Source organism: Cuculus canorus, chromosome 1, assembly GCF_017976375.1.
Source record: "Cuculus canorus isolate bCucCan1 chromosome 1, bCucCan1.pri, whole genome shotgun sequence".
Lineage (NCBI taxonomy): Eukaryota > Metazoa > Chordata > Aves > Cuculiformes > Cuculidae > Cuculus > Cuculus canorus.
In genome coordinates this window covers 159,605,913-159,633,531 of record NC_071401.1, presented here as the reverse complement: position 1 = coordinate 159,633,531, position 27,619 = coordinate 159,605,913, and the positions used below count along the sequence as shown (strand labels likewise).

General features: G+C 39.2%; 1 protein-coding gene across 1 annotated transcript in view; it reads right to left on the bottom strand.

The window, feature by feature from the left end:
- Positions 1–7,602: 7,602 nt before the first annotated feature.
- The window catches only part of TPH2 (tryptophan hydroxylase 2), a 55,566-nt gene continuing 35,549 nt past the window's right edge, over positions 7,603–27,619 (bottom strand). Inside the window, exons 9-11 of the mRNA XM_054073742.1 lie at positions 15,879–15,974; positions 8,652–8,785; positions 7,603–8,558 (exon numbers count right to left, since the gene is read on the bottom strand). Of these exons, the coding sequence (XP_053929717.1) occupies positions 8,384–8,558; positions 8,652–8,785; positions 15,879–15,974 (405 nt within the window). The 3' untranslated portion in view covers positions 7,603–8,383. The remainder of the gene's footprint in view (positions 8,559–8,651; positions 8,786–15,878; positions 15,975–27,619) is intronic.

Here is a 27,619-nt window from a genome sequence, read left to right as displayed (position 1 = left end):
GCGTTACATCAGAGATCTAATTCACTCTCTCTAAACAGATTTTCATTCCCAACTCTGACGAATCAAGCTATTGCTTGGTGAAAATGCAACAGCTTTTACATAGCATTCAAAAATATAGTGCTCTTCCTCTCCTTTAGAAGTAAGGTAATGGCAGGAAAACAGAGAATTATATAGAGGTCCTTGTGCCTATCCAGCTGCAAACAGCCACCCTTTTGATTTTCCTGAGCTTTTTGAGAGATAGCATATCAAAACTGAATTCACATGAACCGCATGTTGTCTATATGCCAGATTTTGTGCTGACATTGTGATGAGAGAATCAATATTTGCCTACAGGTGCCACGAGGCTGTCCACGCTCTTTCCTTGTGTTTGTAAGTCTAGGGGAACTGCTGACATTTTTAATAGTCCCCAAGTGTTAGGCTTCCTTAGCAAGGTGTTTAAAGCACCTCTGCCTCTGAAATGGAGCAAGGAAGATTGTATTGGTACAACTGAGAGACCTGATTAATCTGAAGGGCTTCATTCAGGCAACGAGGCCGGGCTCACTAACCCAGGCTAACACTCTATAATCATCCTCAGACTTGCACTAAGCTGCCCAGTTCTGCACAGCAAAGTCTTGTGCAGAAATAACCCTGGATGTGCTCGGCACTGAGAGCTCATGCAGCCCTTCAGACCCTCTGCTCACTACTGATCTCCGAGAACAGTGGGGCTACACTAGACAGCTGAGAATGACCACCTGCATGGTTTCTGCAATGGGAAGAAGGCCTAGAAAGGAAGACTGTGTCATCTGCACCTGGTATTTACAGGAATGGTGCTGGTGGGATGCTATAGCAGAAGCCAGGTATGAGAATTTGAAAAAAGACATGAAATAAAATTGCTGACAGTTTTCAACTTTTCTTTACTAACTTTCCTGCACATATAAGAACATCCATTAATGGATCTCACTACACAAACAGCCACAGAAAAAGCCTGAGGATCTATTATGTAAAAACAAGTCATAGAAGACAAACAGTGGTCATTTGGGGTCACAGGAGCATCTAGGAGTAGGACCTCTTCTCTGGGACTCAGGTGGCTTTGTAACTTCTGCCCCTGTCAATTAGCACAACCCAAGAGTCTTCCCTTGAATGCATGAACAAAGCTGACCAACACTGGAAGAAAGCAATGAGTTCTCTGAAGAGATCAGACGTTGTTGCCTCCGTATCTTCTGCACATTGTATTTTTACTCTGGAGATAACTTCGCAAAAGAGGCTTTTAAAAAATGCCTTTAAATTAAATAAGGAACAGGCCTTGCATGTCTGACTTACAGCTCTAGCTCTTGCTCTAGCAGACACAGATCCATCTTGGAAGAGTGGCTGAATTGAGACCTGGAGGTAAAATGTAGCCTTTCAGTCCAGCAACTATGAAATCTATTTTGAGCTACTGCTAATTGAACTGAGTGCCACTGGCACTAAAATGGCTCTCGCAACATGTGCTAGTTTAGCAGCAGCTTTTGACTCCACAGTTCCCATCTGATGTGAGACACTTGGTCTTTCATAACTTTACCTGCAAGTGATCTATCAGGGGTAACCCTTAAAGGGGAATTCAACCAAACTGATCCTCCAGACAAATTCTGGAGTGGCAAATCCACTGTATGCGTAACCTTAAATTCATTTACCATTAACTGACCTTATTCACACCCCTGAGGTTAGCAATTCACTATAGGGAGGGATAGCAGGGGAGGGTAGCATTTTAGGTGCACCCATCAGTTGTCAGGCCCTGGGAAATGACAGCATTGCATCTTAGGCATTACTCTACTTTCGTGTAAAGTATTTTAGAGAGACTGGGTAGAGAGTTTGGTGGCAACAACATAAGCTCAAGGCAGAAATTGCTATGAACATCAACCACTCCATAATTAACATATCTCTTTATAAACTTTACAGAAAAAATGAAATAGTAACACATTTCAGAAGGTATTTTGCAAAAGAAATAGAAAACAAGATTGATTTCATAGGAAATAAAAGTTTTATTTGTGCTACGCTGGTCTCAAATCACCCACTTTGTCTCCTGTGGGGAAGCACGGCTGTTTGCCTCTGGAGTGTTTTATTGCTGCTCTGTTATCAGAATTGTATTCATGCCGGATCTCACACAGAAGCCAGTGATGTAGGTGCATTTGGTTCGTGTTTTAGATCATGTGCCAATTTAACATGGACTGAAATCTACCTCCTGCTGATTTATAACCTCAATGCTTTTCTTCCAAAGGTGGCATGTGGAAACAGCACCTTCTTCTCCATTATTTCTCCTGGACATTTGAAATTTCTGACTACATTAAAAAAATGTCTGCCTGAATATCCATCAACTACTTGCATTCTAAAGCATGTGACTATGTAACCCATTTCACACTTCTTCCACCTGAATAGTCCACTCCGGGCCAAATCCCAAGAAGATGCCAGCACTTATTTTTAACCTCATCTTAAAATATCAGCTGTTGGCAAAGAAAGATGAATTCTCGCTCTAAGGTGTTGCAGGGGCTTTTAAAACCAAATGTAGTTGTTGCAAAATGTTTTAAACAGACATCACCAAATTCTGATTATTTTGTGTTTACTTACCCTTTTTCTAGGACCACATACAAAATGAAACAGAGGTTTCATGGAGTATTTCAACTGAGGAGGGCATTATCTATCCTCCAAGCTCATTTAAGTTAAAGGAAATTGCCAGTAATTATGCCAGGAACATCTCTACGGTCTTTCTGTGTCAACTAGAGGGATTTGTTACTAATAAATACTTGCTAGTATGACCAGAACCTCTCTCTTAACTCTGTGTCTTAGATGTATTTCAAAGCCTGGAAAAGGAACCTGTCACTGTGAAGGCGAGAATTTGTCTGTGAAATGTGTCCAGAGCTGGAGTGATTGATGCCACAGAGCATAGCCATTGCGTAACAATACCAGAAGTACTGCATTTGCAAATTATTTGGAAACACGATAATGGTTCCTGCTGAGACAGAAGTGAAGCTGCCATATTTCTCAAAAGGCATAGACTGTCCTGCTGACACAAGAAGAGAAGTTTCCAGATTGGAGTGGAAAGCTGATTTCCTGAATGGAAGAGCATTGCACTGATCCTTACCTGGCCCTTAATGTGACAGCAGGCTGAGCAGCAGGTGTAGCCGGAACCAAATCTCCCTCCTGGACTATACCAGCGTGTTTCTTTCTCTTGGGAACCAAGGGAGTTAGAGAAAACAGATTGCTCTGTGCCCAGATTTCATCAAGACACAAGGCTGGAACACTCAGGCTCAGGAGTTTGGAAAAGCTCCAAGTTCTCCAGGTTGTTCAAGTGATCACAGTATTCTTGACAGCCAAATGTGGGTACAGATAGGATGAAATATACATTTCTATTTTGTTTATAAATTTCAGCAACTCTAGACCTTGTTTACAACAATGACAAATGCTGCTTGTTCTTCTGCTTCTGGGTAGCTGTGACTAGCAAGTAACTCACACGCAGAGCTCTTTCTCAAATGGGCTTTGAACTTCAAATAGAGCACTGTGGTCAGAATTTAAGACTACGTTCCAAATACAGATCCTATTCATTCCCCAGAGGAAGACAAAAAGGTGAAGAATTGTTCCTAAGGGTTAGTCAAAGACTGAAGGAGGAGGCAGAGGTGCAGGCGATGTGCAAATGCTCTGCAGTGTTGGCTGGTGACCATTACTGCTCTTGTGAGCTGGCTGGAGCCCTTTCATGATCAAGCCAAAGCCTTTTCCAGGCCAGTCACTGTAGGGGACTTCAAAACATCGCAAAGCCTCTCCCCTGGTCTCAAGACAGAACTGACTGTGCTAACATCATTCTGGAGATACAGCAGCCTCAACTGTTCTATTAAAAAATTATGGAGGCTCTGCTGTCTCCCTAGGCAATCTGTCCCACACGTTTCACTGTTCCATAACTTAATGCTCCTTTTCTGCAATTTAAGTCTATTAGTTCTAGAGGCTGGAGAACAGTTTGTCCCTTCTGTTTTTGCAGCTATTTCTATGTGTTTGAAAAAGGTTATCACATCTCCCCTCAGTCTTTTCTACACCATACTAAGCAATCCCAGCTTACCAGTTCATCACACAGAAGCCAGGCTGCTGCTGGCTGGTGATAGCTTTCAGTAACTGCTGACTGGGCTGGAATTTTACCAGCCGCCTGTAGGTGAAAGCCTTCAGCAGCTTTAGCTCTCTGAGCCAGGCCATCCTTTCAAAGATGTGAAACTTTCTTCTGTAATCCATTACACCACATCAGTAAATATATATTACAGTACAGTACATTTCTGGAATTTTCTCCGTCACATTAGGATACCATAACAGGAAGAAAAGAAAAGACATCTTATTTCATTAAAGTGTACTGAAGGGCTAAACTTTAAACAGCCTTCTAAACAGGTCTCAAAGAGTAGAGAAGGAAACCACAATATGTTAACACCCTCCCCACTCCATTCCGTCTACCAAACAAATGAAACGAAATGCATGAACCATGTCTTGGTTTGCAAATTAAACTTCCTATTTGTGTTTGCTGCACCATCTTAGAGGGTTGTTTTTCATTTTAGACTTTGCATCGTAGTAAACACTGCAATGCTTTACATCCATTATGCTCGGGCCCATTTACTCTGTGCAGGCAAAGCAAAAGTATATATCTCAGACCCATAAAGCATCAGTTCAGAATTACACAAGAAGTAATTGAGCCTAAGCCAGAACTCCAATTTCCCGAGTCCAGCTCACTAAAGCTAAACAAGCACCTTAGATAAATATGGCCTATTTTAAATGAAACGTTTGTGTAATTTGATAACTGTCAATAATTCCCTCATTATGCCTAAATGAGCTTGTCATCCAAGGAGATTGCTGCATGGTTGATCTTAATTTGCTAATAAAAACCACAGAGAAGAATTTCAGCTAAGCTGGAACTATTTGATTCATAAAAGTGCAATAGTGCAATTTTAAAGCATTCCTTCCCAGTCCTGGCTCCTGACTGGCTGAAGCTCAAAGCCAATTTTCTCTGCAGCCTGTAAGAAGGCAGCTTTGCTATGTAAGAACAATGAGCAATCGTCTCTCTAAATCGCTATTATTTCTTAGCCCATTATATTTAATTTATTTTTAATCATGTAGTATAATAGGAATAAAATTACTGGATTAAGCATATATCTAGCAGCAGGAGCCCATTATCCTTTGACAATGTTCTGTTTCATTGACATTATACCTTCATTGTAGACAGTTTCCTTGCCATCATTAGTCCGAAAATGACTATTGGATTTCAAGGTTTTCTCCCTAATCCATAGTAAGACTTACTCGCTAACAGCACAAAACAAAACAAAGATATGCTTCTATTGTTTTATTACTCTGAAATTCTTGTTTTGAGCTATTCAGAAAAGTCAAGGAAAAAAAAAGATATAATACAAGTATTTAATGTGTTCCTGCATAATTCTGATTTAAGGGAAAACCTTGGTAAATTTGTAAGCTTTGGATGTTTGTTACTCATGATGGTTTTATGTTACTTAACCAACTAACAATACTTTGTCAGTTCTTGACCTGAGTAAGGCCCTGGAAGGAGGATCCAGGGAACTACGGGCCTGTCGGTCTGACCTCAGTCCCAGGGAAGGTTATGTTGCAGATACTCTTGGGTGCCATCATGTAGCATGTATAGGACAACTAGATGATCAGGCCCAGTCAGCATGGGCTCATGAAAGACAGGTCCTACTTGACCAACCTGATCTCCTATCGCAAGTGGGAAGGGCTGTGGATGTTGTCTACCTAGACATTAATAAAGATTTGACACCATTTCCAGCAGCATTCTGCTGGAGAAACTATCTGCTCATGGCTTAGGTGGGTTTACTGTTTGCTAGGTGAAAAACTGGCTGGATGGCCGGGCCCAAAGAGTTGTGGTAAATGGAGTTAAATCCAGTTGGTGGTTTGTCACAAGTGGTGTACGTCAGGGCTTAGGGTCAGGGCCAGTTCTGTTTAACAACTTGTCAACGATTTGCCGGAAGGGATCAAATGCACCTTCAATAAGTTTGCAGATTACACCAAGCTGGGTGGGAAGAGAGGCTTGAGGGACGGAAGGAAGGCTCTGCAGAGGGATTTGGGCAGGCTGGAACAATGGGCTTAGGCCAGTTGTGTGACATTCAACAAGGTTAACTGTTTTATCCTGTACCTAGGCCACAACAGCCCCATGAAATTCTACAGGCTTGGGGAAGAGTGGCTGGAAATCTGCCCAGCAAAAAAGGAACTGGAGGTGTTGATTCATAGCCAGCTGAATATGAGCTGGTAGTGCGCCCAGGTGGCCAACGGCATCCTGGCTTGTACCACACGTAATGTGGCCAGCAGGACTATAGAAGTGATTGTCCATTTCTACTTGGCACTGGTGAGGCCACTCTTCAAATACTGTCTTCCTCACTACAAGAAGGACATTGAGGTGCTGGAGCATATCCAAAGAAGGGCAACAAAGCTGGTGAAGGGTCTGAAGCACAAGTCTTATGAGGAGCAGCTGAGGAAACTGAGGTTGTTTCATCTGGAGAAAAAGAGACTGAGGAAAGACCTTATCATTCTCTACAACTACCTTAAAGAAGGTTATAGCAAGTTTAGTGTCAGTCTCTTCTCCCATGTAACAGGACAAGAGGAAATGGTCTGAAGTCACACCAGAAGAAGTTTAGACAGGACAAGGAAAAATTTCTTCACTGAAAGGTTTGAGTCACCCTCCTTGCAGGTGTTTAAAGACATGTAGGTGTGGTGTTTAGGTATGTGGTTTAGTGCTGAACTTGGCAGTGCTATGTTAAAAGTCTTTAATGACCTAAAGTATTCTATGATTCTATGATTCCTTCCTTAATGATTTTTTTCAGACTAGTTAAAGCAATTCCCAGTACAGTCCGTTTTCTCCAGAAAGGGCTAGGTTCACCAGACTCCATGGGAAGAAACAGGGAGAAACTTCCATGCCAAGGTTGCCAACAATTCCTCTCTGATAAGTGCTAGCTAACAGAGCTATTACTAATACCAGGAAGTTAACTCCTCTGGCATGCTGATCCCCATGAGATAATTCAAGAGCTCTTCATTTGTATGAACAGCAGTCTCACTTAAATCTAAAACTAGATTTTTCCACACCCTATTAACAGCAGCATTAGAATGCAGCAGGGACCATTCAGAGAAAAGAATGTTTTCTGTTATCTCATAGTTATCTTTGAGGAGGTGGCATATTTCCCTGTGAAAATTATCCTTATAGATTGCCTCTTATTTAAGGATATATGAGTACATCAAGTGCTGCTCTTTTATGCTGAAATTGCTAACAACACTTAAGAGTATCTTCATGACTCTTTCAGTCGGGAGAGCAGCTTTTTTTCCATATATGTACACAAGCTATGACACTTTCACCCATACTGCCATGATCTGCATAAGCCGTGTGGTTTCCATTAAGAAGGATCCATACGATATCCATACGAACAACTTCCATATTCATCCTTTTATATGTGCTGATACTGATACAGCATAGACCCAGTCATGCATGGCCGTGTCAAGGTTGAATCTGACATAATGAGGAAAGGCAAATTATGCATGAAATGCAGAAGGAGAACGTTCAAAAAACAAGGGAATGTGGAAGGCACACAGTGATGTATAAGGGCTTATATTCACATCAACAATCCAGAATTAACACATGCACTTCCTCTCTTATTCCCAGATAGCCCTCACAGAGGAATTATGCTCAGGACTGTCACAGGAAACACATGCATGAACTAGAACTACCTTTCTACATGAGGTGTCAGATGGTTTGGTAATTTTTTTTATTGTGTTGCAATTACTCAGCCACATTGAACATTTGTCAGTTGTGAGTTCTCGTAATCTGTAATCTCCAAAGACCTTTTAGTACTGATACATCGCCTTCCTGATCTCAGCATTGGTATATAAATCGTATTGTTCAGTCACAAGAGACACTCAGTTCTGTTACAGATATATGAGCAAAACATTGTCTTCACCACTACAGAAAGAAATACAAAGTCTCTTACAAAGAAAATTAAAATGTCTCAAATAATTTTTTCTGGATTCTTATGGGAGGAAAAGGATTATAACAAAATAAATTCAGATTTAATGAAATAAGCAACACCATTTCTTACACATTGAAGTGAATCGACTTACAGAAACTAAACCATTGTCAGGCAAGTGTTTAATTGTGTACTTATACATGACATCGTGTTGAGGGACTGATGATTATGTTCTGCCACATTCCATGTTGTGTTTACAAATTAGCATTGCCTTGGTTTGTCTGCACATTACAATTAGAGAGAGCTACACAATGATGCAAGCCACAAGTCAAGCTGTAAAGGGAAAACTGATGCATTTGAGAAGTTAGCCATATCATGTGATGTTATTAGACTGGCTACAGAAAAAGCAAATCACAGTGCCACACATATCAAATTCCTAAATATCTGTTCATTTTGCTTAAAGCATCACATACAGTGTTTAGATCGCTGCGGAGGTCCTGGACGACATTTTCTATACTCCTGGTATCCTTCAGAATCTCAATGCTTTGCGTATATGGATTGAAATACACAGAGAAGGGACGATTGATTGATTTGGCGAAGTCTCTGAAGGAAAAGAGAAAATTAACACTTTTTTTTTTTTTTTTTTTGACCGCTAAAGAAGAGGAAATTAGATTTTCAGTCAAGGAAAATAATTACCTCATCTTTTCTTTGGCTTCTTCAAAACTTTCTGAAACAAAGTAAGCTTCCTGGAAAGTAGTGATAAGGCATTCTTGTAAACAGGTTGTCTTTGGATCAAATGTTTTCACATTGGCCTTGTCAGAAAGAGCATGCTGAAAAAAAACACCACAGGATCTGTTAAACAGTATTTTGATACTGCTGTGTATCTATACAGCTGTTCATATACAGATTTTATGTTGCTGTGCCATGTGTTTCCCTTTAGTTCGCAGTCTCTCTTTTCTTACATACAGTTTACATACACTTGATATTTAAAAAAACTTATTTTTCTGACAGTGTTTCTTCAAAATAAAAACTATTACAATAATAAAAACAAGATTAGAAATGCGAATGCACGTAGGCATACAGATGTAAATCTTCAATTGGAAAGAGGAAAATCATCAAATAACTGTTCCAGAAAAATTATCTATAGAACTATAAATATGTATATCCCAAAAATGTCACTTAACTGGCAGAACTGGTCATTAGTGGGTACATTGCCTTAGTGGGTAAATTGAGTCTGACCAAGCCACTCATATAATCTGTGTATTACATTTCCAGGCCAAAATCATATACTATTTTCCTGATGGAGAGTTTAAGGGTGAAACTGTATACCTGAAAACCCATTAAATAATGCACATTTATTGCATGCTGATGAAATGCATTACCCCTCTGCCACATACACCTGAGCAATGATACTTCATACAGCACTGCAAGGAAATAATAACTAAATGTAACAGGCAAAGATAAGTATAGAGCAGACACTGGGCAAATGAGGCACCAAATGCTGCTACACAGAGATTTCCAATTAGCCTTTCTCTTTACGAGACTGGCACACTAGACACTAGAAAGGACACAGAGGTTTCAAAACTGGAAATCAAGTGCTGAGGTATTTTCCAACACAATCTTTTTCTAGCTCCCCTTCCCACTTGAATATTTGTGTTAGATTTAGAATCCACCTTAACTTTTAGAGCACATCTATTTCCATTCTCAGTGCTCTGTACAGAATTATAAGGTAAAGAAGAAGAGCATATTTAGGTCAACTTTCAACATTCTTTAGTCCCCTAATATCTATCCATAGTGAAGATGTGCATGGAAAGCAGAGATGTGACAGGGAGGGAGCAGATCCCTGAGGTCTGAAGGTGCCTCTTATTTCTTTATTTTCTTTCTGCATGGACATTCTTTTTAGCAGAGTAAAGTATTAACCTTAAAGTATTCACCACACCTTTTATCTGAGCTGTTGATTACGTTCACTCCTAAATCCCTGTAAAGGGCTCTGAAAGCAACACACTAGCTCTCAACGTGCAGTGTCCAAATAACAGGACATGAAACTGGAACAAGAAGCTCTTCCTCTCCACCTCCTCTCTCTCCAAAAATAAATACATGAAAAATTAATGCATGGAATCTTAAAATGTCATGGAATTAACTTCAGTGCATGTATCTTTTCCTCCTCACAAGGTTTGCTGTTTCTAGCCAGCCATCAGTTAAACAGATTTAGAAAACAAAAATCAAAAGTGGTCCCATGTTAATCACCATCTTCCTCTAAATGGATTGGAGGAAGAAGGCTCATCTTTTTTGGCCTCTGTCTTCATCCTTGTCGCCACCGTCTGCTTGCAGAGCAATGATGTAGTTGAGTGCCTGTAGGCATTTACCTCCTTCTATCAAAATGATTTTTTTTCTTGACTAGGAATTGCAACAGGCTCCCTGGGAGGTTAACTATAGATAGAATCTTCTCCTCTTAAGGTGCATTTGTACTTCCTGGTGAGAATTGATGCCTCAAATGTCTAAAGTACAAAGTTTTAAAACTCTGAGCAGTTGAGTGAAGCCCTGTGCAGTGAATCAAGAGGGTGATATTGGTCATGTATTATTAGAAACTGAATCAGTAAGTGACCACTTTTGGCTCATGGATTCTTTCCTGTTTGGTGACAGCTTCAGCAGAAAGGGTGACAGTGTTATTCTCTCCTCTTCCACTCACTACTGGCCTCTGATGGGACAAGCCACTCCTTGGGACTGAAGCCATCAGAGACAAGAAGGGATTCAGCATGTGGCTCATACACTGTGAACAACTGCTCTAATCACTGAGCCCTAATTCTATAAAAGGAATGAGTTTAAAGAGAAGCAAAAGCTAATTCTTTATTACAATGGATGTCCTCTGAGAAAGCCTTTCTAGTTATTCTCTTCAAATTATCTATGTGAAATAACTCCTGCTTTCTAGATCCCATTTTAGTTCACATATGAGCAGAGCTGCTGCTTTACAAAGCAACTCTGCAGAGACTGGGATGTGCAGAAAACAGGAAGCACACAACCTGGAAACAGAGATTAAAGAATTCAGACATGCCTTCAACATTACGTGACAGCTGATCAGTTATTTTTGGGACTGCAGTTTGGGAATAAGGTGCCTAAATTCTGATGAATTCCCACCCAAGACATCTATCTCCCTTCTAGGACACGCTCCTCTGGTTCTTGGATCGAGTAAGCATTGTCGTGGCTACCAACGCAAGAGGAAACACCTTTGCAAATCTGGAAGGTGTTTTCAAATTGCATAGCCTGGCATCTGCAATTGTCTACTGTTGAACTGATATGCTGACGCCAGCAATGCCAGAGTGCAGCAACTGGACTGAGCCGGCAGACAAACCTTCAGACAGATCATAAAATGTCTAATATGAACTAGACTGCTCAGGACACTGGCTCAAAGCCAAACTAGAGTTTTTTAAGAAACACCTCAGTGCTCTAAAATGTTGATCCTTGGCACTCTCAACATTAAGAAGTACAGAATCTCAACAAAAAACTTCATCTTGTGAGGTCAAAAGCTTTCAAGCTCCAGCCTATGTTTATTTTAGTAAATGCTGCTCACTTATGTTTTAGTTGGACATTCTGAGTTCTTCTGTGAACTCAAATGAGTAAATATCCAATACAGATTTCTCCATCAGAAACCTCTTCAGTTATCTACCTCCAATGAGATGTCAAGGCTAACAATTACACGGAAAAGAGCTTTCAGTCAAGTAGAGTATCTGTGGATTTGTGATAACTGTCTCTAATAGCCCATTCATAAAAACTGCAGTGCTTAAGCTAATACAGCTATTGTTGGTTCTCCTTCAGCTCAAGCAACAGGAGTTAGGAGGGAAACTCCTAAGTGATTCACTGCTGATTCCCACAAAAAGGAGCAGCATGAGACAGTTGGATAACTTAAGAATGGATGGAAAGTACAGCACGGGACCTAAAGAAGGCTTGCACTTTTCTGAAGTAGCAGTTGGAAAGTTGGTCAGATCTACCAGGGCATCTCAGATGGCACCCAGCATTTACAGTAAGCAACCATGAATCACTTCCTAAATGATGTGAAAAAAAAGTTTGGTCTTGTAATTTCTCCTTTGAGTATTAAAAAAAAAAAAAAAAATGAAAAAAGCAAAATCTTCAGTTAGCAAGGGGAAAACTTGAGATGAGTTATAAATACAGCAGGGAAGACAGAATAAGTACACAGGTGAGAAGTTGCCTGTGTGCCAGTACTTATTTTGCCTTGTTATTCTGTGGAAGAACTCAATGTCTTGGAAAATTTGTCTATCTACAACATAGGACTTCCATATTTACAACCTGATTTTACCAGAAATTATTTATTTTATCAGTATAATTTTCTGTACCATTCAGACAAATATAAGAAGACTCTCTATTTAAAAAAAAACAAACACTTAAGTGAGCATCTAGGATCCAGTAGTTGTTTTCTCCATTATCTTCATCCTCTTCATGAAACAGAACCAAAACTTGTATTTGAACTTTTTTTTTTTTTATAAAAGCTAATATTGGCTCTTTTTAACATAAACTATCATAAAACCAAAACATGATTGGATATTGTATTTGGCTTAGAAAATCTATACAAAAAGATTTGAAGTCTACCTCTGTTAAATATAGAGGCATATTACAGGGGTATAAGGCTTGATCTATTGCCAACTGAAGTTGATAGGAGACTTCTTTAATAGAAGGGTTCAAGAGAGCATCATACAAAGTAAATGGAATAAAGTTTCCGAAGACGTTTGGACTGCCTTTTAGAAATAGCTGTAATAATTGAAATGTACATTATTTCTATCTTATCGCTAAGCCCCAAATATATATTGTGTAAAAGCGTTAGCTAGAGTTAACCTGACTATATTAGGTAGAACATTTTATAACTACTTTCTGCATTATTCGTTTCCCCCCAGGCTTCATTTTTAATCTTCTCTTTCTCGTTATTTTGTTGTGCTTTTACATTTTTTTAAAGTTTGATGCTTCCATTGCATACATATCAGGAGTTGCATTTTTCAGAATCTAAAATTCAAAGTCTAAATACCAAGTGGGGAAAAAAGCTTGGAGGGATTCCTATTGATATTGATAGGGTGGTGTCCACATTTCTCTAGCTTTCATATTTCTTTGTTGTGAAAGCTGTTGATCAGTTCTGCAGAGTGGAGAAATGTAATATAAAAGTAGTGGTGACCAAATAAGCCATTCATTCATGTGCTGGCCACCTCCAACCTGCAAATAGTGGACTCATTTATTTCTGGAAACTTCTAGAAATTATACAGAAAATTGGACATTGTTATGTCTCCTGTGAATACTGTTGCTTTGAAAAGAGAGCTGATAGGAAGGGCAGCTGGAAAAAGGCTTTTATTCTTGCTGACAAAGGCATATTAATATCAAATGCCTGTGAAGTCAAGGTAGCATAATTCAACACTGAAACGAGATCAACTTTCCTAGTGACAAGAATAAAAAAATATTTTGAACCTCTTCATAGAAGAGATTATGGGCCCACAATTGCCATTGTCTTAAGAATGGCAAGAGGTATTTCTGAAAGGTCTTCTTCACTATGACTCCTATGAGAAGTATGGAGGTTGCATACATAAGGGTCAGACTTCATGGTCATGCAATCTGAGTCTCCTATTCTTCCCACTCTTCACAGAAAAAGCCAGTATTGTTCTCATCATTTTCAGAGTAATTGCTGCCAACCATTAGAATTCCAGTTACAATCAGGATATTGACACCATCAGGCTCTCAACTACAGTCTATTTTATTAGCATTATCTTTCAGACACCTTCAGGTGAAGAAAATTCTCCATCCTGTTAGGTGCTTAGAGACAAGGGCAGAGGTGAGGGAAGTTGCTTTCTCAGGAAACATCAGAGACTGGCAATGGCTTGATGCAAGGCTACGCACCAGAGCCATGAGTGTCCAGGCATTCTCCTTCCTAAGCACCTGCCTGATCTGTCTTGTTGACAAGAAGCACACTCACTGCCAGGTTTCTGGTCTAGAACGAGTTTCTCCCATAGTCAGATTAGAAGAAAACTTAGGTTTTTTGCATTTGTTTTCCTTACATTTTACCATCTTTTCTACCCTGTAGCACAGTCGCACAAAGACTTGCCAGACATTTTTCACCTTATCAGTTCTTTCATGGAGACTATGGCTATTTCTTGTAAGGTGATGTTCTGTGCCTGCAGCACACAAGTCCTTAGTCTCTCAATAACCAAAATGTCTAACTTTAATCCCTATGCTCAGCATATGTAAAATCTGGTGAAATCTAATAGCTTATGATACACAAGAGGTCAAACCAGATGATGCAATAGTCCCTTCTGACTTCACATTTATGAAATATATATGTAGTATAATAGAAAAATGTATAATATTATTGATTTATGGCAAACTTATTAAGATATATATGGCTGTATCTTTCAAGCAGATCAATATGGTCCATTAATGTGCACATTATTTAATTTTTACTGTTGCTTTTCAAAAGGATTATTCTTTGCATTTATACTCTGAGATTTTTGAGTGAAGAACACAGATTTGGGATCACAAATGTGTGGTAACAAAATATGCAGACTTGAGAAGAATAATGTGTTTGTTTATGACATTGATGGCAGAAGATTTATTATGTTCTTGACTATTCATTTCCTCGCTTTTATGCCCTTAGATTTTGTAAATGATGTGATAGGTATTTTCAGGGTCATCACCTAATGACTTTAACTGATAGTTTAAATAAAAGGCCTGTTTCTCTGCAGACTTCTGCACAAAGTTTGGGGCTCGGAACTGAATGTTGCTGGGCCAGAGATAAACAAGTGGGATATGTTAATCTTTCTGCATTTAACCACCTTTGCACTGCGGGTATAAAATATTGCCAGGCTGATGCAGTGGCTGAAGTATGCACTGAGCTTAGAGAAACGGTAATGCAACCAAATAAAAGGAGAAATTCATTTTCCTTGACCTTTTTTCTACTAATGAAAGAAGAGCAATTTGACTAATGAGCTCCACCATCAACACTCACAGTTATGGGTGAAATATATAGCAAAGAGAAACTGAGACACTTCTATTAAACTGCTAGGTAATACTGAAAGACATCTCAGGAGGGCAGGAAAATGTATAAGCATGAATCAACACCAGATATATTGCAAAACAGTTTGTAAATACTATTCTGCATATGCTTTCAGGTAAATATGTGGTTTTAGAAAAGCCACCAATTTGGGTCTCAGAACACAGTAATCCTCCCTCTCCTTCCCCTCCTCTCCAATCTTGCTAACAGAGAGATGTATAACGTCCCAAAATACTACACTTGAGAAAAAAATATTCTGCTTGTTCCCTATGTTTTCTAGGCATACAAAGAGTCAATAAATGATCCACTAAAACTACTCACATTGTCCAAGGTTAAACACTTTCACGTCTTTAGGAACAGGGTTCTAGATACTGTCACGTAGGGATGCACTTCGAGTCTAACATGAGTTCATATGCATTCCTTCATTTTAAATATGATTAATCTGCTGAATTGGGAACTTCACAAATGTTGTTCTTTTAATATCAATAATTAAACCATTTAAATACCTTGGATTATTTGCAACAGATTTGTGGCTGATTTCAAAACAATTATTTGTTTTGATTTTTTTTAATTAAAAATGCGTGTTTTTCTTACAAGGCCCAAGGTACTCATACCCATTAGAACCTATGAGCCTTCTTTTACAAGAAATTCAAATAGAAATAAATTTTGTAGTTTACAGCTGCTTTGGTACTTCAGTCCTTACAAATCCATCTAATACTTCTAGTGCCAGCTGATGTTTCAAACAAAGCTTTTAGGTCAATATCACATGTTTAAAGTCTTTTATCTTGAGAAATTTATCTGTTAGTTGAAAGTCAAAATATTTACATCCAACTATTATTTTGTTAAAATTAGAAGAAAATTGATCCTGTTTTGAGGGCACATACCTTTAATTCACCAATAGAAGACAGAAGACCTGCCCCGTAAGCACGCAGTTGTCCTTCTTGCTTGCAAAGGCCAAATTCAATAGTAAAGAAATAGCACTGTAAAACATACAGATACAAAAGCTGTAGTTGCAAACGGGCACTGCAGCAATGACAATCAGTACCATATTCACTTGATTTCGCACTTCTTCAGTTTCACATCTTCCATATAAATTCAGATAAGGTATGTTACTACTGCTAAGCAATTCAAATTTCATGTTCTGTAGTAAGGAAGTTCTGCACAAAAACGAGAGATTCTGCTTTTTTTTTTTTTCCAGGCACCCAAGCAGTTCACAGGAATGGCCAGTTACGAACAGGCAAGCAAGTTCATTCAGGTATCAAAGTCACCAACAGCAATCTGCAGAGATTTTTTGAACTTTTTGAAAACAAAGATGGGTGCCTTAGCATAAATTCCTACAAAGCAGTTGGTCTGTCTGTCTAGGAATCGCTGAAGATCTCTGAGATCTAGTTCAGAGCACTCGGCTGTAAACTGAAGCTGATGTCACTTCCAAGTCTGGCAAGTACCTAAGTGACATCTGAAGTTAGAATGAACTTACTTATATGGATGTGCTTAAGAGCCTTCTCAAGCCAAAGCCTTAGTCTTCACTAGATTTTACTCTGTCACAAAAAAAGAACCAACATGCCACTTGGCTTCTTAAATTACAGAAAGAAAAATAGTCAGATGGATGAATTCATTTGGCCAGTTCATTATAATTGTCCTTAAGGTCTACATTCAATTAGGTAACACATCTATCTGAGCTGTAAAACTGATGAGAAGCTGGGATAGATGTGCTATATCAGCATAACAGTACCAAGTCTAACTTTCTGGATCCACTCAACAAAATTAAATGTTAGGAAGACTGTGAGAAGCACGGATATAAAGCCCACTGTCCACTAAATGGAAGACAACAGTCATTTGTTCCCTGTAGTACTGAGTTATAGTTTGGTTTTGTTATGACGCATTAAGATTGCTTTTTGATGTTAGATCAAAAAAATGAGATTAAGCTATTAGCTATTTCTACATATGAAAGCTTTTAGAAGTTGATTTCTAACTTATATGAAAATACTGCATACATATACAGATACATACATGCAATATCCCTCTATGTGTGTGTGTTTATTATATTTTCTGGCAGTTTCAGGTTTGGGGGACATAACTCCACTAAGCCTAAAACATTTACATGTCTTTGCAGGAAATATGAATTTCAGATAAGAAATAACCCAGTATTTTGCTCTTAATCTTAAGTTTTTCTGAATAACTTAAACTTCTGAATAACTGGATCCTAATACAATGATGTTTTTTCATCCATGTCCTCCTTAAACTCCTCTCTTCCAAGCTAAGTATCACACTAAACGCAAAAAAAAAAAAAAAGCAGAAATTAACAGCTCTTTTAAGTTCAACAGATGTTTAGAAATTGAGAAATTATTTCTCTGACTCTCATAAAAGTTCCTGTAGAGCTAGTGATTCATGCAGCATGGCACTATGTAGAAAGATGTGATAAAAAAAGAATGAAAACATGAGCCGTGTGTCCGATCCAAAACAGCTAAGTCAGCTGGGAAAAACGAAAGTTTGCAACAGCTTCAAATACCTTGAGTCAGATTCCATCACAGTAGTCAAAGGCACAGATATCCACAGGAGGAGATAAAAGCACAACACTGTCAAACAAAGAATCAGCGTTCCACCTCTGGCTTTGTTACTGACTCAGATAAGCCAAGCTGGCATAATGTTTTTCACTCAATGCAATGAGTTAATGTTACCATTTAGAGGAAGACCAAGACAACTGGTTCCCAAAAAAAGACATTTGAGGAACAGCCAGCCAGATACACAGAGTGACAATGGCATCACTGTAGGAGTTGACTGAAGCCAAGAGACCTACGATTAAGAAAACTACAAAATTTCCTGCCTAAATATTTTGTCAGAAAAACCTTCAGAAGGCTACAGTCCTGGTTCTATCCTTGCTGCCACTGTCAGCAATGAACCACACAGTTTCACACTTAAACCCCACTAACATCTTCGAATCTGTCCCCTCCCCCTCAACTCTGTTTAAAGAACCCATCTGGTAGCATTTCTTATGCTCTGGACACAAACATCCTGAAATACGTACAGAAGTGCTCAGATCCTGGAAAAATACAGTGATCATCATCATTTTCACTCCTAAAGTCTGCAACAACTAAAAAAGGGTGGCCTGGTGTTTGTCTGTTACAGATCTGTAAGAGCAGCCACAACTTTGTCCTCAGGAGGAGGACCAAACTGATGTCATTCTGCAGCCTGAATGCCCACACAGAAACCTGTGAGACCAGCGGAGGGCAGGAAGAGAAACGCTTTCCATTTCCCTGAGGGATGTGGACTCATGGGGAAGGAAGAGGTGGAAGGTACAGCGCTAACACTGGCACAGGAGAGAGCAATCCCTGCTGCCCAGAGGTAACGTGTTCACAATACAGAGGGAAACCTTGGTGTTCACTTCCTCAATGGATAGACACACACAAAGAGGAATCTTTTTTATTAAATTAAAAAAAATATTACTATAAAAGGGAATTATATTCATGAACTAACATTGTTGATGTGAGAGTATCTTCAGTACCTATAAGACTTGCACTCTCAGTAAACTAATTCAAACAAAATGCATACAAAATGACCAGATGATAAAATACGTCTGCTTGCTACTAACTTATAGTATTAAGCTGTAGCATTAAAAAAGTCCTTCAAATCAAAAGTTGATTTTTTCATAAATTTGCCATATGCAACAACTACGATTTCTGTGTTTAAGAGAGCTCTGCTTAGCCCAGAAAACGAGAACGCTCACCCAATGCTGCCACCTTCAGATCACCAATCAGTAACACAAGATCCTCCCCATCCACAGAGAGCCACACAGAGGCGGATCGGTGTATTACCAGATTCTGTAGGCTTTGGCAAGCTGTGATCTCAAGCCTACAAACACCATGGCATACTGATAATACTAACTATATAGAGGCACTTTTTATAGACCAGGTGCATAAATACCTGCTCTATGCCTCTCTTTGTACGGAAAACTATACTGTGGTACTCTATATTATACACAGTGTAACTACACCAGAGTGGGAATGACCAAAGTAATGTCGGTTGAGATTAATAAATTTTTTGAAGCCTCACCTGAAGGCAAATAGCTGCTTATTACTTTTTGGTTACATGTGGGCTGGTAAAGGCAAGCACAAATGGAGGCATCCAGGTTCTCATGTCCTGATGTCAATTCTTGGACCAGTCTCAGGCATACTCCTCAGACTGCAGATTCAGATATGTGGCTCCTCTACAAGCTACAGCCATATCTTCTCATCTCCCTTTACTTCGAATACCACCTCGTCTTTGAGGTGAACTGCAGCTCTGCTACAACCTACAGGTGAGGTGCTGAAGTAGGAAAGGTGCCTTTCCATGTTGTATAAATCCTGTATTTCTTGGAAAGTCTTCCACTAAAATGCCGTTCTGTTAGCCAAATCAGCAAAATAAGATAAAGAGTCAAAGGGCCAAAGGAAGGATTAAAAATAATTTTTAAGACAAGAGACATTAATGTAATAATCAAGACTGCCAGGAGAATGCGACAGCATAGGATATAATTTTGATTTGTCTTATTTAACTGAAATATATGAAAGATAATTTACCTTCATGTTCATGAAACACCTTCTAAAAGGGTTCAAAAATTATGAAATAATCCAAGGGGGAAAAAATCCTATTAAGGGCTATTAAACACCGATGTAGCAGATCTTTTCCCTCAGAGTCCCTGAATCAAAAGTCATTGACAAATTAAGCAATATAGCAGGCAAATATGAGCACTGTACAGTTTTAGATCTATACTGTCTTCCAGATATCTATAATTTTCCAGTGTCAGAGATAAGGTATGGGGGTAGCTGGTTTGGCCCAGTACATATACAATAAGAAGAGTCAGATCAGTTGTCTTAGTATTCACAGGAAAGATACAGAACAGATCAAGCTCTGGCAAACTCTAAGCCTGTTCTCCAGGGTAAACACAATGCCTGTTCTTCATGCTCAGGCACTGTCCTGCATTATAAACTGGACTACCAAAAAGAAAAAGAAAAAAAATCAGTGACAGCTGTTACATCTATGACAGCTAAAAAAAACCTCATTGTTCAAAGGCAGGGAAAAGGTCTGATAAGATAAATTCTCCTCAGCCAGCTGGTTTCTAAGACTTTGAAAAATCACTCCTCATACCACATCATTTTGCATTTGGGAATTTCCCTCCTGGGACCTGTGCAAAGAGCTTGCGCAGGGTGTAGGGTGCTAATGTTACAGAGTCAGTACTTCAAAATCTTACTTGTCCATAAAAAGGCCTTTGAAGCCGTTCCACTTTGCTTAGTTTTCTTATGGTATAGCTTAGAGACCGATATTTGTGTTCACTTGGTGTTTTCAACATGATGTATAACATGAGATTTTATCTATTTTCTAGAAATACCTTGTAAAGATATTATCAGGGTGAGTCCTGAGAATATCAACCACGTCAAAAGCTGATTCACTTGCACTCCCTGTCATGAGGGGTAAGAAGGAGTGATTGAGTAACTACGTCCCTAGCACATGGACAGGAATATTCACCAACACATGAACTGCTAATTGGAATGGGGCTGTAGCCCCAAACTGACGCATTGTAGCACAGGCACTCATATATACATATATATACATATATATACATATAAAATTAGTTGTAATGAAGACGATACAACTACTAACGTATGTAAAGTCTTGCAAGACCAGTACCAAATAAATATTCTTTAGAAAACATCCTTGCATACTTTCTAATGGATTTATTATTTCAAAGGATAATTTGAGGAGAGGGACCTGGGGGTGTAGGTTGACAGCTGACTGAACATAAGCCAGCAATGTGCCCAGGTGGCCAAGAAGGCCAATGAAATCTTGGCTTGTATCAGAAATGGCATGCCCAGCAGGTCCAGGAAGGTTATTCTCCCTCTGTACCCAGCACTGGTGAGACCGCACCTTGAGTACTGTGTTCAGTTCTGGGCCACAAACCACAAGAAGGATGTTGAGGCTCTGGAGTGCGTCCAGAGAAGAGCAACGAAGCTGGTGAGGGGGCTGGAGAACAAGTCTTATGAGGTGCGGCTGAGAGAGCTGGGGTTGTTTGGCCTGGAAAAGAGGAGGCTGAGGGGAGACCTTATTGCTCTCTACAACTACCTGAAAGGAGGTTGTGGAGAGGAGGGAGCTGGCCTCTTCTCCCAAGTGACAGAGGACAGGACAAGGGGGAATGGCCTGAAGCTCTGCGAGGGGAGGTTCAGCCTGGACATCAGGAAAAAACTTTTCACGGAAAAGGTCACTGGGCACTGGAACAAGTTTCCCAGGGAGGTGGTTAATTCACCTTCCCTGGCGTTGTTTAAGAGACGGGTGGATGAGGTGCTGAGGGGCATGGTTTAGGGAGTATTAGGAATGGTTGGACTTGATGACCCAGTGGGTCCCTTCCAACCTGGTGATTCTATGATTCTATGATATTTGAATGGACCACTCTTAATTCAGATATGTGATATGTTCACAATATGCAAAGATTCATTTCTTTTTCTTTAGAAGAGAAGGAAAGCTTTGATATTTTAGCTCTAAAATTATTCACACAGAGATCAAATCTCTCATATAGTTGTAAATATCTTATAAAACAATAGTTTGATACAACTGAAAGACTTTAAAAAATCCTATTGTTGGAAGTTAATCCTAACACTTAACAAAGTAAAGGTGTTTTCTTTCCCCCTGTAAAAGTTGCTCAAAAAAAAAAGAAAATATTGATTCAGAGGTATCGAAGACTGTTTGTGCTTTCTTTCTTCATTCAGAGTTGGTGCGAATAAATTTGTGAATGGTTGCTTGTTTTTCAGTCTCAGAGATACCAATAGTGACCAAAAAAACAGATGGCACTTCACATTTTACTGAATTATTCAAAATTCGCAGTCTGTTGAGTATCAAGAATGCTCCACTACAAGAAATAGATTTAACACAGGTAACCCAGGCAACTAGCCAGTGCAGCCAATGCTGGAGTCCAAGCATCAAGCAATACCAGTTATTTGACAGCTATTCACACAGGAACATTATTGAGGAGAAATGCAGGGAGATTTTTGAACAACAAATAAATCTTATGATGAGCTTGTGAATAGATCAAAAGCAGAAAAGAAGTAAAATTCAGTGGGTAAGTCTTTTATTATAGATGATTCACCTACCTCCAACAAAGGCAGTGACCCTATTCACAGCCAACAGCATTTATAAAGGAGAAAATAAAGTTTAATTTTTCAGAGTTACCTTCTTGAAGTATTTTGTTTAGTCTGCCAGTCTGAAATGTCTTTAGGCTCACCAAAAAGAGGTTTCCTTCAGGGATTTGAAAGTGTATATATTTAACAATATTCTCCTTTTTTCCTCATCTGACTGCTTTGCATTCAGACCTTTTACTAAGGGTGAATGGTTGAGTAGATGTAGTGCTGCTCATTAGAGCTCTCGGGGGTAGATACACACCAGCCATAGCATTTCTGTAGAAAGCCATAGCACACAGTATCACTACATGAAAATTCCTCTAACACAGAGGTGTGGAGTGCTCAGAGAAAGCATGCACTGTAGGGAGCACAATGTGGCTTAACCCCTTGTGGGTACTTTGAAATGATATGTTCCTTTTTTTTTATGAGTTTCTGGAGAAAAATTCATAATGGTAACCAAAATAAAATTATCTTCTTGGGTTTGTAAGGAAACAGAAAACATAGCTCAAGCAACACAATGCCACAGTGGTATCAGTAAGGAAGTAACTCTATACCTCCAACCCTGTGGAGGAGCCCAGACAAATCAAGACAATATTTATGGCAGTTGTCTAACTTGCAGATGCAGTCTGTGTTCTTGAGCAAGATCTGGAGGACATTCCTACTAACACCTTTGTGCCTCTTGAGAGAACGTGTCATCCTGCTGTCCATTATCACATGAAGGACGCCCTCTTGCTACTCTAAAGAGCAGGCAGAGAATGGAAGATGAAACACTTCTGGGATCTATCTGCTGCTGCTGCTCCAAAAGAAGTTATTTTCCACAAAGTTGGAGCCATTGGATATCCCACTCCAATATTTGAATTACTCCTAAATAATCTGAATTTACACTTGTTCTGCACAAGGATGATGTCTGATCACCTCTCTCGTTTTATGTCTGTTGAAAACCTTAGAGACTTTTGGAGCTACAGAATCAGGAAGCTTAACATATAAGCAGAAAGTGTTTCTGTGTAGATGTTTCCTGACAAGGCAGCAACTCCCCTCCACCAGAGCTAGTGGTCATAGCAATAATGCAAACAACCAATCCCACAAAAGCGCACTTGCCTGAACTTGCTCAACGTTGTCAGGGAAAGAACTTCCTTTTTTTCAACATAATTAGCTAATAGTGCTGAAGCTTGATATGCAGCAAAAGAGTTGAGACCGTTGAAACTATGAAGTGCTGCTTAGATCATTTGTTAAACATAAGGCATTGAAGCCCTAGTGCTTTACCCTTCCTATTTCCCCTTCCCTATCATTGGACTCTTATCTTGAACAGGTTCTAAACAATTGGGGTTTTAAGGTTTATTAATTTCATATGGAGTTATTACGAACAAATGAGGTGCAATAATGAGCCATTCCCTTTCCACTTTATTTTACAACATGTAACGTGAATTCATGTTCAGTGTTCCCTATGGCAGCTGAAGTGAATATTTGCTCATTTCTTTTGCAAAGTGTTGCTTCAAATTTCAGCCATCTAGAGATTTCACTCAGTTAATGTAAGAGGCACAGTCAGGTCTTTCAACATGTAAGCTGGGACTCGAAGAGATGGGGTCCTCTGAAAGTCAAGCTAAAAAGAAAATTTTAAAAGCTGAATACGTAGATGTCGCTGCTGTCCAAACACAATGTTCAGTCTGTGCTGCCTCATGTAACACACTTGATCCACCATGATCCTTCACAACTGACAGGCTTCCGCCATTCTTTTTTTTTCTGGATTTTTCCTGCTACTCCTTCAAATGAGGACTTTGGATTAACAAAACCTATCAAAGCAAGAACTTTCTTGATTTTATACACTGCATGGGCAAGGGCTGGTATCCTAGAAGTTCCCCCTCAGCATTGTGGCTTATGCTACATCTTGGAGACTATGATTCCTCTAGCAAAGGGTCAAGTTGATATGATACAAGTTAGAACAGAATTTGGAAAAAATACACATAAAAAAGACCATTCAGCTGTCTTTCACCTGCCAGCATTCCTATTTTATGGGGCATCATCAGCTCTAGGGTTGTTGCCACAATTCTGAACTGCATTGCTTAGAAGAATATCCAGAGGACAGACAAGAACAACCTCAGACGCTTCCAACATCTAGAGCCAGCGCCTCTACCAGCCCGACCTTGAGGTCCTGTTTTCCACCTGTAGACCTCAGCACTGGTCTGATGTAGTTTCCCCTTCTCTAAAAAGACCCATTTTTACTCCTCAGCAAGCACATTAAGAAGGAGACTCAGAAGAGAAGGCATAAAGTTGCAACATTCCCTTAAATACCAAGAAAAGCTTTTCAGGCTGAGAAGGCAGAATCTGTCCTTTTTCACATGCTTCAATCTCTAAGGAAACTGCATAAGGGGAAAACCAGGAGCAGAGCCTCTTCCACTTATCTGGGACAAGCTTTTGATCGACTGGTAAGGCAAATCCACAAATTAATAAGAAGCAAAGGTGCAGTAACAAATCACAGTGCAGGCAGTCCTTATTTTATAAGCAGAGAGTTTGCTGAATCACCACCCTATGCCAGTCCACTGCCAGAATTAATTACTGTGGGCTGCAAGGCCTCTTTAATAACTGTCTGTGGCCAGCACAGAGATAGACCCCAGCATTATCCCTGACAGGCATTCCCAGGGGAAGGCATCAGGCACATTTGGTGTTTCTCATGATGCCATTCCCAAGAGCAGGGAATTAGTTCCACCTAATTGCCAGGCCGATTCCTGCATACGGCAATTGCACTGCAGGGAGTGATGCACAAGAGTCACTGAGCCTCCCATGCGTTTTAGCTGAGGAGGGGTATGAGGTTCTTGTGTACACGACCAGCAGCAAAAGTTCTAATGGATCTGCTAATGAGGGGAAATCATATCTTCAGAAAAGTGAGCATCCTCCTGGAGCTGGAAGGATATCACAACATCTATAAGCCCTGAAACTGTGGGGGCAGAAACACATTGAAGAGACAGGGCCAGTGATGCTTCAAAATTCTTTTTTCAAGGAAAAAAAAACCACACTATTTCTTTGCAGTCACATCCACTTCAAATTCATTTTTGAAGAGCAAAAAATAGTAGGACTTCATTCTGAAAATAACAGCATCCACATTGATTTTCTAAACATTGAAAAGAGAAAATGAACTTCTTGCATCCATTTACTGAAAACAGATTTAATAGCTAAGACTTGTTTTCAAACATCAGAGATTCCAACAGCAACACTGCATATAAACTCAATGTTCTTTTAATCACATAAATGCAAAGGGACTCCCAAATGCTTTTGTGGTTCTTAATGCATTAGCTTAACCTGCCTTGCAAAAAAACCCGAGAAAAAGATAGTAGGCATCAGCACAAAAGTGCACGTTCTATTCATGTCAAGCTGATAGACAGATCAAAGCAGAAAAGTGGTTCAGGGAATTTCAAATATCTATTAATTTTGCTACTAAAAATATATCAAAATTGAACATGTTTCTCACAGCCCCAAACAAAATCTTTTCCAAGTATAGTTGAACATCTCCTTGTGGCTCACTGTTTTTCAGCAATGAGGGCATGTAAAATGAATCTATCGTAACCACAGAGTAGTCAACTAAGTCACCATTACAGTACCTACCAGAAGTCTGTAAACACAAAGCAAATAACATGAACATGTATTCAGCAAGGTGGGAAAAAGTTATTTTGAGCAAGTACCTGTGAGCAGAAAGATCACAGCTCTTTGATGTACTGAAGTCCAAGGAATTTACAGCACCTGTGGTCTAAGAGTGACTTACCAAATGAGAAGATCTCTCTGAAATGGTCACTAATGATCAGGCTCCCACTAATATGCAAGATTTCTGTGCTTGTATAGGTCCTAAATTCATTGCTGATGTATTATTTGTATCTGTTTGTAAGATAATATGTTTATTCAAACTTGAAAAATTAATCCTATAAAGGTGTTGACATTCTTGAAATGTAAAATGTCTTGTTAGACTATAATTTTAGCCACTTTCATATAGTCAAACTATATAATTGTAACTATCACGGCCCACTGATTCCAGGGAGGGACGAAAAACATTTAGAAAATGAGTAGTCTGTTATAGGGAAAAAAGAATAATCTGGAAGTACCCACTCTTTCCAATATGTCTTGAAAAAGCTCTGAGTTCAAACTGTTTTGTCATCTGCCACTATTACTGGACATCACATTTATCAACGCCGCAATGCTGATCTATAGAAAGTTCTCTATAATGTACAGAAAATATAAAGCTTACAGATGCTAACTGAAACGAGGTTATCTTGTCAAAACAAATACCTTGCCTGATGCAAAAGCAAAATCCCAAACCAAACTTGATCCTAACAAACATATTGATGGTGGAGCGTGTTCAAACTGTGCCTGAAATGATGCCCTCATGTTGATGTTCTGTTGACCTTGCACCAAGACAACTTCTGCCACAGCTGGAATCAAACCAAAACAACCAAAATTAACAGACTCAAGGCCTTTCTGCATAAACTTTTCTTTGGCTTCAACAATGCCCTCAGGTTTAGAGTGTTTGTTTTAACTTTCCAAAATCATCAACAAATTGAAAAACTCTTAGCCAGCACTAAGAGATAGCTAACAGAATACATTTCAGACTGTACCACGTCAGCTTGAAATGGACAGAGCAAGAGACACAACTGCAAAATTACGTGTCCTCCAGAGTGGATTCTTTCTCTGCAGAAGCCTATATTCCTAAAAAAAGAGGCTTTGGAAAGTAAACGATTAGCATTAATTTTACAGCAACAAATCCTACCTTCATCTGCATGTGTACAACCATATTGACGTTTAGGAGACTGTATACATGGAAATAAGGGTAGTACTTAGCCCACAGACCGAAAGTCATTGAAAGCAATGACAAACCTCCCTTTGGCCTTTTGTGGCATCAGAGTTGGAGCTATAAATATATAATTAAGCTATACTTACAAAATCATTACTGTAGATCACCCAAAAATATCTCAATTAAAAATTTATGGGACAATATTCCATCCAGCACTTTGATGCTATTTGATAGAAAGATGATGACAGGCACAAGAACTACTTCCAAAGCTGCAGCATTAAGCAATTAAGCCCTAGGCATAGTTAGCTCTTTATGGATACCAACCATATTTTGTCTTACTTCCATACTTTTATCTGTGCATACAAAGAAAACACCCAAGAATATGCTGGGTGAGAGAATTAGACTGAACACATGCGATATGCTCAGTCCTTGAGCTAGTATTTAAAATTATTCAGATTATACACAGTTGTGAATATTAAGTTAGGATCTTTTCAGCTCCGTATAGACATGAATTTTAAGACTCATTCCATAAGAAGATGCTATTTGGGTTATGCATAGTAGCTACATATATGAATGTTCTTTCTGGAAACAAAATTACTCACTGAAATATCCCAGACAATAAAAAAAATAAACGCATGGGTTGAAGCCCTTCTTCATGACATGTAATCAGTTTGGTTTCTGCTTGAAAGCAGCATCTCCTGGCTTTCTT